Source organism: Aphis gossypii, chromosome 1 (assembly GCF_020184175.1).
Source record: "Aphis gossypii isolate Hap1 chromosome 1, ASM2018417v2, whole genome shotgun sequence".
In the NCBI taxonomy this organism is placed as follows: domain Eukaryota; kingdom Metazoa; phylum Arthropoda; class Insecta; order Hemiptera; family Aphididae; genus Aphis; species Aphis gossypii.
The window spans coordinates 30,549,265-30,562,058 of NC_065530.1; the positions used below are offsets into that span (position 1 = coordinate 30,549,265).

The 12,794-nt window shown below is 23.9% G+C and overlaps 1 protein-coding gene across 5 annotated transcripts in view; it reads left to right on the plus strand.

Annotated features, from left to right (window-relative positions):
* The window catches only part of LOC114120190 (neurensin-1-like), a 38,048-nt gene that overhangs the window by 7,602 nt on the left and 17,652 nt on the right, over positions 1–12,794 (plus strand). For 2 of the 5 annotated variants that reach the window (XM_050210132.1, XM_050210137.1), the window contains exon 4: positions 2,525–2,554. The exons of the other annotated variants lie outside the window; for them this stretch is intronic. In XM_050210132.1, the coding sequence (XP_050066089.1) occupies positions 2,550–2,554 (5 nt within the window). In that variant the 5' untranslated portion in view covers positions 2,525–2,549. The remainder of the gene's footprint in view (positions 1–2,524; positions 2,555–12,794) is intronic. 5 annotated transcript variants of the gene reach the window in all.

Sequence of the window (12,794 nt, forward strand, 5' to 3'; positions counted from 1 at the left end):
TTTATATATGAAACAGACGTATGAGTTGCGGCCACATTTTATTTATCACTCCATATCAACCTATCAGCGTTACCCAGGAGATCCCACGAGGAGGTTGATTGAGTCGTCACCCACAAATTTATTTTTATTATTTTTTTACTGATGAATAGGTATAATAAATTTGTTGACATTATTGGTTGGGCAAAAATTTAAAATAACTGTTCTATTTCATTTATGCTAGCTTTGTCATCTGATGTCTTACAAATACTTCTTTTCACATATTTTCTTCGTTTTTATTTTATTGCTGCTTCTATATTAATTTATATACGTCTCAGATCGAACTTCAAGTAATACACCAATAAAATTATAGATGTTAGGATGGCTAGAATAGAATGGCAGATTTAGTTTTGAATGAAAACCTCCACATCTGTTAGTGGTACCGTTGCAGCTAGTAAAAAATTGTGCCCAAATATTTGAGGTCCGGGGATATATAGTTATTAATAAAATTAGATTAGATGGAAAAGTTTCCCGGGTTGCAACTAACCTAGTGCTAAAATATTACCGGGCGGCAATTTACCGGTCTCCGACATCGTTAATGATATGCCGGGCCGCAAATCACCTATAGCCAAATTAAAAATGTGCTATTATACCTACCTCTATAATATATCTATATTAATCATTATGCATAGGGTCTATTTAGTTCGATGAAAAATTTTTTGAAGCCCTCTCCAATTCGGGGTACTTTTATTAATTTTTAAAATTTATATCTAACTTTTTATATTTGTATTGACATCAATCCTAAATTTCTAATCAGGAAACGATTTATTACTTGGCCGCTCTAACTTAGATGCTTATATAGCATATGGTTAATGGTTATTATGTATTCATACTAAGTTATTAATAAAAATGAAAATAAAAATACTAGAGAAATATATATTGTATTGTATAGTAGATGTTGAGTGTATAGAATAATTTAAAGGTGTATAAATAGAAATATAGTAAATGAAAGTTTAGAAAATTTCATCTTTCAAAAGTCTTAATACAAATATGTTGTCAAAAATTTAAGTCTTTATAAGCATTATTTTTTTTATTTACAACAAAAAACACAATTAATTTTTTGAAAAACCAGTTTTGCTAAAAATAAATTTACCATTCATTTTTCAATCTTTTGTATCTTTTATAATACCATTTATCATTTCACTAGAACTTAAAATTATAGTATATAAATTATACCCGTATAGACGTTTTGTATTAACTCGAAAAAATATATCAACATTTTAAGTAAATTGAATATATTATATTATTAGTTATATTTATAATCGATTTTTGTTCCATTTTTTTTTTTTTTTTGACTTCTTAAATATTTTTTTGAATCAATAAACTAACTTAATTGTAAGAATTTTCAGTCTAAAAAAAAATTATTAAGTATGTTGCGTGATTTTTACTGATTTCATATACGTTACATATTGTTTTTAAATTTATGTTACATGCACAAGACCTAATGAAATATTGTAAATTAATTAATGATTTAATATTTTAATGTATAATTATTTTCATACGATGTAGCAAATATCTTAAGCTATAACAATGGTATCTTAAGATTTTGATTATATGCAGTAAATTATATTTTTCGATTTACAAAATATTATATTTAATTTGGTAGGTACCTAAATTAATTTCCATAATTATCGCTATTTATAAAAATATATTATATATTGTATGCTTTGTTCAATCATTTTGGGGACACACGAGGGATGATGCGTTTAAATGAAAACATGGAAATAAATTTATTGTCATAACTTATAAACTGCAGTAACTAACAATAGCCATTTGCTAAACTATTTAGAACGCTATGTAAATTGTTTGGTAATGGTGCTTTCGTGACAACTGAAAACAGTAAAGGTTACCTACCACCTAAACCTAGTAAATGTAGCCAATAGTGTAATAAACGTGAATGGGTTGTTATTAAAATTATCTCTGGTCAATTTATGTGTTTAACGTAGACTAAACTGTTAGCTCTTGGATAAAATGTAAAATAATTACATATATATATATACAAACACCGTTTACAAAGTTCAAACGAATTTTGCTGTCGTCTGCAGTTATCTCATATCTTGTATAATAAATACCACACCCTTAACTCAATCCCTCTTATTTTTTATATTTTTCTGGTGTTTTAAAATTTTGATATATTTAGCACGATGACGTTATAGAGGAATTTAAACTTTGAATAGCTCTTCTTTATGACTTTATATAGTTTTACAATGGTATTAAGTGCACTTTTGAATGTATTTAAAAGATAACGTTAGTAGCGTTCTTATAATATTTTAAATGCTTGCAAATATACCTAAGATTTAATCCTAAAGGCTGTATAAATGAATTTTGTTTTACCATTGATCTGAACTTTCTATAAGATTTGTGTGTACCTTTACGTAAATAATTACTTAGTACAAGTTATAGCTTAATGTTATTGTCAACAATAAAACAAACATTTTTTAGTCATAAGAAAATTCTAATATTATTATTTTATGTTTTTTTAAAATAGGGTATTATAATTACTTTCACACTTTATGAGGTAAACATTGCATTTTTAATTTTTCATATTTACTTTACTGTAAGTCTATATTAGAATATTTAAAAATAATATATAACACGATTATAATATGAATATAATAAAATAATTATAAGAAAACCAATAAGTTTTTTAATTCATAAATATTTAAATTATGATAATATGGAACTAGGTTAAATAGTTATTATTATTACTTATTGACTATTTTATAATTATTAATTACCGAGTATTTTGCAAAAATTGGTAACTAAGTTATCTGAATTTTGAATACGCATGATATTATATTATCACCTTTTTTGAAGTAGTTATCTTGATTATAAATGTAAAAGTTTAAAGCATTATAAAATTAAAAAAACGATTTTATTCTTTTAAATAATAAAACTTAACAGGTAGGTAAGTACTCATGTTTCGGTGAATCGATATTTTAAATTTGAAAGCTTCATGAAGCAGTTTGATAGATTCTTTACAGGATTATTGTCAACATAATAATAAAATGTAAAAAAAAACCGGGATTTATGTAAAACAGCTACAGTGTTGAATGTTTGAATTTGTTAGTACTAAAGCCTTTTAATATTAAAAATATCTTTGGTTAAAAAAATATTTATTATAGTGAAGATACCTATACAGTTTGAAACGATATTACATTTTTTGTTTGGTTGTGAGGGGAGGGTGAGTTAATGGGAATTTTTGATGTATCACTATATAAATATATATTTATATTTATCTATATTCTATATATAATATCAATGAACAAGTTTTCATTGGAATAAAATGATTTATTAAAATATTATCGAAAACTTCTATGTAAGTTTTTTATTTTCATATTATATTACCATTATATAAATAGTTTTTACAAGTACCTTGGTGTAATTTTGTTATGTCTTTATCTTTAAAATGTGTTCTGATGAATATTTAAAAAATTGCTATCCGTAAAAAAGTCAAAGAAATATTAAAATTTATACAACGTGTCAACGTCTGTAACATAACGTCACTGTTAATAGTATGATATCGATTTGTCACTCTTCCGGTGCCATGGTTATTCAATAATACATTTTACTCTTGTTCATTGTTCATCCTCGTTAGCCATCCGATTTGTCATAATGATAAAAACGTACTTGGATTTGAAATAAATCAGTTTCTAAAAATACAATAGAAATAAATAATAACAGTCAAGGCCTAGTTATAAGTATGAAATACTGAATTTAACGAGAAAAAATAATTCAAAAGAGAATTGTTATTTTAAAAATTAACATTAAATGATTTTTATTCATTTTAATAATATGTCGTACCAACGTTAACTCATTGATGAGTATACAAGTGGTCAGATAGCTAATTTTATGTTGAACAATATTTCCAATTAAATACATGCCCACTGTTTAGGTTATTTTATTTTATTAGTTAATAATGGCCAGGGATCACGATCACAGAATATTATATAAATAAATAAAATAGATTTAATTAAGTAGAAATTATCGTGAACTAAGCAGTGAGCTGATTAGAAATTTTATTAGCTAGGTGAAGTTAACAATTAATTACGACTTCTTGGGATAAAATAAGGAGCGAGTGAATTATTACGTTGGAATATATAACGCAGAAGTTATAAAACGGAAAAGAAGGTATAGGCCATTGATTGAACCATTTGAAATTGTTTATAGTAATATAAGTTAGAATAATAGAATCGTTTAAAAATGTTAAATTAACTGAGATAATTATGCAGAACCTTGCAGAGTAAATAAGAAATTCTAATTCAGATAAATGATAATTTATGATTAAGAAACACTAACACTTAAAATACCTCACAACTAAACTAATAGACAGAGTATGTGAACTGTAATTAAAACCGGTGGTTAGGAAAATACCAAGGTCTTTTAGTATGATAATTAATACCATTTAGTTATAGATTATTATTGAGTTATATCTCATGGAAAACTTTGACTGAAAGTTATGAGTATTATTGAATTAAATAACGATACCAGGTTATTGGGTTCACTTTGTAGTACACGAACATTTTGAAATAGAAGTAACGTGGCGGAAAATTGTTAAGTCATCCGAGATTACAGTTTGATAGCATTAATAAACAGTGCAAAGAGTAAGGAAGAAAAATGTCCGCTTTTGGGAACACTAGAGGTGATAATCAAAATGATATTCCATAAATGTTTATCCACTGTTACCAATCTATCGAATTCGAATATGACTTGAACCGTGACAAAATTAGTTTGCCAAAATCGGGTTTATAAAGTATTTCCTGAAGAATATTGTGATTGACGTAATCAAACCTTTAGCAAAATCAATAAACATTATATGAACAATCTGAGATTTAATTTCTGAGACCTCTATATAAAAAAATGTATTATTACATTTAATGTAATCAATATTTAGGTAACTGAATAAAATTAATCAATATTATTAGTTTGTAGAAAACTAAATACTATTTTAAAAATGTTAAGTACAAAATTATGATTATAATAATCTACCCGACTACCTAATAAAAACGTATTTAGTAAATAAGTACATTTATATATTGCAAAAATTTTTTTTTTATCAGAATTTTCTACTAGTTGTCATTATTAAGTCATATAATCAACTATAATTTAATGTCCGCTATTTTTTTATTAAAATAAAAATTGTCATATTAATACGTCTACAATTAATAATTGCTTATTTGTAACCATTATATTTATCCCCTCTCTTTCATTAATTTGACAATTTAAGAATTTCGAACGTGTCTACTTAATATGTAATAACCTCAACTCTCAAGTTTAGATCCTTATTTATTTTATTATAATGGTTGAAGGGTGGTTGCCTACACATGGTCACTTAGTAATTATTTTTATTTTATTGAGCTAAAATGTCAAGGGAAAAGTTCTGTAGATTATGAATTTTTTAATATAGCTATTTACAAACCTTCGTATTTAACCTGAAACAAAGAATTAATTACGAAATTAAGTGTATAATATTACACAGTGTAAATATTTAAAATGTGTACACCAACTTATAAATGCATACTATTCCTAACTTTATATAGTTGTATAATACAATCCGTTGTAGTTTTTTAAGTAGGAAATTCGTACTTAATAATACCTTGTAGCTTGTATATTTTATTTTATGGTTGAAGAGAAGTAAAATGTTAAGAGTATAAAATATATCAATAAGTCGTTTTGAAGAGCACATTATACGAGTATACTCGTAATAAATTATTTTTATTCAAAATGAAAAAATTGTGAATTCTAAATCTATATTTTTATCCGAGTATTATGAACAAATGAATAAAATAAAATTTATCATGTTTAGGTACATATTTATCAGTCTATTCGCATAATATGCAGTTATTATTATTTTTGAGCAATATAATATTGATTTTTATAATACATAAAAGTAAAATACGTATAATTTTTATTTTAACAATTTCATCCTACCACCTCAAACTTACGACATCAATATTTTAGAATTTTTTTGAAACGAATTTTAGAAAATTTAGAACTTCATACAATAAATGGAAAACATACAAATTTAAAATTTAAAAAAATAATTTATTTAATATTGAAATTATTAAGTTATAGATTTCAACTTAACATATGGATTTTTAATACTTAAAGAACGGTTTTTACTAACCAGCCGTTGCTTAATGTTCATAATTTAAATGTTGTTAATCTTGTAATTTTGATAATGTCAGTATATATTACATATATAATATAGTATGCATTTAGCATAAATCAGCGCTACTATTATCAAAATTCACACAATAATAATTCTTATAATTTTTTAAAAATATTTGAACAACAGTTCAATTGTAACTTATTATTATTAATTCAATTTTTTTTTAACTAGTAAAAACAATTTTTTAACTATTCAAAATCCATAGGTTAGGACAGTTAGTTAATAACTTAATAATTTTTGGATTGAAAACACTCGGATAATCATATTTTAGAGTTAACGATTTATGTATGGTAAAATTTGTTTGTGAGTAAAAAAGCTTGAAAATATAATATATCTTATAGTTTCCTCGTAAGTTGTTCATATTGCTTCTAAAAATATCGAATATATAAAGTAACGATTTTTTTATAAACACCTATATTGGTTCAATTAATATAAATACAATTTGTCAAAATCATTGAAAAATATAAATTATTTTGTAGTTTAATTTTAACAATTATCTTATCTCATTATGCTGCCTCTCAATGTTTCCTGTACTAGGTATTCAACTATAAGTATTATGAGTATATTATGTGATCTGCCAATCCTTTGTGTTTTATTAAAGTTTGAAAATTGGCATAATTATTAATTGCTTTTGTATGATTTTAAAATAACTTAATGTAGCTTATAGTGATAGGTACACATTTTATCTTTTAGTGTTTATTATATTATGAAATTAATGCTGATATAATTTATAGAGAATTCAATAGTTTAGTTGGTTTAAAGTGGTGTATTATTAGTTATTCTGAATTATACAGTTTATTATAATCAATATTTTAAAATATTTGTAAAATAGTTGTATAGTATATTTTTAACTGAGAATTCATAATTAAAATTACATATTTTAATAATAATAACATTCTATAATCAACGCCAATCAATGTTATCTTGCATTTGAAATTCCATACAACTTACATAAACCATTATAATACCTTGGGCATTTTCTTAATATTTTTAGGGCACAAATCTCCAGCCCTATTAATTACAATAATGTATTATACAACCGTAGAATAAATAATAATTATTCATAATATAATACAATATGTAACGCTTTTATCAAAAGTCAATTCAACTCAGGCCCGGCTTAAGTGTTTAAACACACGTAGGCAAACTTGAGTTTTGCCGCTCCTTACATAGTTACATGTAAATACTACATCGAATATTTTTTTTATCTATAATACAAAAATGTTAAATGTCGCTCTAGGCGTGGGCCTATATTGCCTACCCTTTGAGCTGGGCCTGAATTTCAACCGTACAATCAGTCTTTTTCTTTATTTCTCTAAAGGTTACACATTTACACCTTGTAGTGGTATTATAAACTTCCATTGATGCCCATTGTATACAGCCATCACAATATTTTTTCTTATGAGCATCTTCTTATCACATTACGGTAATTTATTCATCATTTTACTATATTGGTTATGAAATGAGTATCTTGTGTATCTTTTAACTTTATGGCGTTGAAAGCTTTTTATAGGTCAATAAAATAGCGTTGTATGTATTCTTGATCATGTTCAGTCTCCTTTCCTTACTTTCTTTAAAGTTATTTTACTACTATCAGTATTCAGTGGGGTATATATAGGCTGTTGTCCATCAGGTAAATTTAAGTCATCGGTGAGGAAGAACTGTAATCATTGATAACAAAACGTTAAGAAATTATTTTATTCAATTTAATATTAACACAACTGAAATTTTATCATTGATGTTATTGTAATAAAATTTTATTCTGTAATAAAGATGACACTTGAAACCTACAACCTACAACCTACACAGTAAAGCGACTTCCTACTTTTTTTATTTTTGAAAACTATCACTAATGAATATAAAAACAGTTAATAATATTAATGAAAATGTTTTTGTCAAAATATAAGTTGTATGATATAAAATACAAATTTAATCATTCTTAGTTCATTAATATAGAAAAGTTTCAAAACTAACTAACAAAAACACACGAAACTTTTCATGAACTTGACTAAAGAAAAAAAAGTATTTATAATTTTGCTTTAGTCTTATAAGTCTGTCAGGTTATTATTTATTTAAGGCTATTACTATTTTTATTTATAAATAATAATTTATTATGTATAATATGACTAATATGTAATACGTATGTAATAATATTATCATTAGATATATGTACAACTAAAAGGAGCTATGTAGCATACAACTTATCAATACGATAACAAAAAATATATATATATTTGATAATAAACATTCTATATTCTTATTTTTAAAAATAAGATAATAAAATATTTATCTGGAGCGAGGAATTAAAAAAGTGTGAAAATATTTATTTTAGCCGTTGTTTTGTTTAAAATCTTTACTTGAATTTTTTGATTTAACCAACCTTATTAGTAATAGTTAAAGAAATAAAGTTAATTTAACATGATATTATTAAGCGATGTTAAGTTTCATAAACTTCATATGGTATACATGAAATTTCAATAAAGAAGTTGGCTGAAAAGTTTTACACTAATTAAACTTCTTACTCATGCCTTAATGTCATTTATTTTATTTGGAGTTAATTTTCAAGATAAAATATATAGTCTCCAGGGAAATGGCGTGTGCTTTTTTCTAATGAGGCTTATTTATATATACACAGTTAGCTGTAAATATGTCGTATCTATACTTGATTTTTTTTAAAGTTTAAACTGATCGGTATCTTACTTATCATAAAAGTATGTTATACTAAAAAAAAGATAAGTTATACGACTTATACTACTTAACCTAAAAACCTGAACAAACGATATTTTAAATACAATTAAAAGATTATTATTAGGTTTAACTTTTTTTTTAACCATCAATGTGATAATTTTCATCACATTTTATATTATTTACTTTTAATCAATAATATTAATACACCCATTATATTATAATAGTACATAACAATTCATTTAATATACTAGAATTGGTGTTATTTTTAATTATTTAATAAACAACTTTAATACACCCACGCGTTTGACTTTATATTGCTTAACGCCTACTTTGGGAAATTTAATTTAATTTTAAATTATATGAAAATCGAAATTAAGTTTTAATTTAAATTCTATATTTTGAAGATTAAAAATCGGGGAACTTATTTAATTGTTGTGTTATTTTAATTAATTAACAACTTGAACATAACTAAATATATTTTTAATTGTTAAATTTCTAAAAAAACTGTTTTTTTTTGCCGACAATATATCGACAAAAAAACTTTTTGTGTAGAATCTTATTGAACGATATGTTTTATTCAAACTGATGAGGTAATCCATTTGTCCCTATCACATTTTCTATCTGCTATTTCTTATAAAATATAACACACACATACAACGCGGATACATATATTATTGTTGTTAAATAATTCTCATTGGATTCAAAAACTATGTTATTAAACTAACGTTATAAACTTATAAACCGTAAAAGTGTACCATTAATAATTCATAATATTTTATGTCTATATAAAAGTGTGTTAAAGTATATACATACTATATATTATGGATTATATACTTCATATCCTCGCCCTCATTCTTTTGCCATTTGTTTTCATCTTCTTAAAATGATTAATTATTGAACATTTAGATTATTTCTAGTTTTATGAATTTGATTTTTCTTCAAAGGCTATAATATTTACATTTAACCAGTTTTGAATTATTATTTTTTAATTATATTAACTATTATTTTCTTTGTTAAAGTTTAAAATTACGTATTAAGGTGACAGATGATGTAAAATAATTAAATATCAAATTAGGTAAATACTAGTTGTTTTATGTAAGTTTGAAATTAATGCATGTTTTAATACATTAGTTTATTGTTTATTAAGTTATGAATTTATGCGGTTACTGGAAAGTTTTTAAAATTCGTAAATAAAGACATAAGATTCGATCATCACTCTCATGTATTCTTTGAATTGCAAACAGATTGTGGATTATATTATGAAAAATAAAAATACAGTTGTGTATTTAACTTAAATCAAAAAAATATTGAATATGGTACTTTCTAAATATTTTGGTCTAAATTAATGTTTTATTAGTAACTATGAAATGTAAGAATAGTATGACGTCATACATTTTAAAATATTTTGTATATTATATACAAATATTATATAAAATAATATTTATAATATTTAATAATATTAATATTTATTATAAATAAATATTTGTAATTTACACAAACTATTTTAAAATAAATTTTCTAAAAACTGTAAAACTTAATACTATTTTTTTAGCAAAAAAAAAAAAATTGTTACAAACAAAATTGTGTTGAAACTCCATTTGATCCCTGAAATTTGTTGAGTAGTAAATATAAGCATCACTAAATCAAGGAAACTTGGTGTTATTAATATAAATTACGCTTTTATTTATTCTTTACACAGGTACTTACAGTTTCTTATTTTGAAATGCTTTAGTGTTTAATACCTACTAAAATAGTTTTGATTAATATCGAACTTTTTTTTGTACTTATATATTATAATAATTTATTACATATTATTTATATATTTACTGTAGTTTATGGCTACAAATTCATGCACTATAATTTGGTATCTTTTACTGATATAAGAATAATACATGGCTTTTATAGATTCAGTTTTTAATTAGTGGGGTTAGTAACAATGTGAAAACTTTAAATAAATAAATAATAGGGTTTTATCTGTTCATAAATTGGAATTTACTAAGTCAATTTGCTAGTAAGTAAAAGTACCTATAGTACCTAGTTTCCTGTGGTTAGAAATAACAACATATTGAGATAGGAACCGATTATTATTTATTAAACGCATACATAAAAGCTGTATAGGTACTCGTAATACTTCTATATGTATATTATGCCTTATTATACCTATACCCATTTTTTATTAAAGACTATTTTTTATAACATTTGGAACGTTAATTAATTACAAATATATCTAAAAATTTAAATTATCTATACAAAAAATAAAACAAACATCATATTGTAAGGCGATAAAATTTGAAAAACATAATTGACTATGACTTAATACTCATACTTAATTTCTTGATTAATAATTATAAGTGACAGCAAATTGCAAGAATTCGTATTTTGAACATTACTCAATTTATTACGAGTATAGCATGGGAAATTTCTTCGAAAGGTAATAGGCCATCCCACCGGGATTTGTAGTCACTAGTCAGTATCATTTCTGTACTTTAACTGGATGGTCCGATGGTGTTTGCCCCAAGGCATTCATCTGATACCTATAGTTCATTACATTATATTACTATCTTGTAGGCCACTTTCCAAGAACTGAAACAGACAGATTATAAGCGCATTTGCGACTCAATATCAGTGACTGAGTATTTCTAAACCGAATCATACATAGATGTTACAGAAATATTGAAATACTTCCTAATATACTAGTAATGAGAAAACAACAAAATATATGTAATATTTCGATCGATTTATTTCTTAAGAGTTAAGGACTATAATATAATGCAAAATTTCTGGAATGCTTAAACTACGAATTAATATTCAAATAACCTTCTTGAATTTATAATCTTTATTTTATCGAGTATCTTTGATTTTACTGTAGTTATAAAACTACCTATATATTTTTTTATAATCTTGCGAGATCAAATAAAAGTTTTAAAATACTATAGATGAACTGAAAAAAAATTATATTTTTATATTAAAAATAAAAATAAAAATATTATTTAACATTCAAAAAAATATTAATATCATTATTTATTAACTTTTCCGATTAATAGAATTAAGAGAACTTCACCGTTGTATTCACATGATAACGCGTGTTGTATCTGTCTACACGCATAACATAGCAAATCAGAAATTTTCAAATTGAAATCTAACTACAGTTATTATATTAGCTATAATTAAAACAAATTTACTTATTCTTGAATTTTTAAAAGAAAATATAAATTATGCTCGAGCGATAATTTTTTTATTCATATTTTTATTTTAAATTGAGTTATATGAATTTGTAAATATGAATTATTTAAGTACTTATAACTAATTCATCGTGAATTAAAATAATAAAATAATATTCGCTCAAGCACAGTTGTTATACAAATTCCATTATAAGTAATTTTTCTCTTTTATTAACTATAAATTAACTGTATTTAGAATCTGGTAGGTACGTGTATTATGATGTGCAACGTCCTCTCAATATTATGATGTACAAATTTATTGTGCAACTTTATTAAAGGTGATATTAAGTTTTATATACTTAGATGTATACATTTTCTAGAATATTATAATAATAAAATAAAATGAGGTATATTTTAGTTATTGTTTTTTACTTTAAAAGTTTGATTAAGTTTTATTATAGGAATAAGTATGAAGTTAACTTAAGTTAAGTAAATGATTGGCTTCCTGTATAATTAAGTATTTAAATTTAAATTGGTTTTTAAAACCAATTTGAATTTTCTTATATAAATAATGATTCGCGTTGTATACACACAAGTTATTAGTGCTGAAAAAAAAAATGTACCTATTCATTATTGTAACGCGAATTTCATATTTATTTTATTTGTATCATAAAATAAAATAACTATTAATTTCATAGAAAGAGGAAAATTTATAATTTTGAAACTATGTATTTCTA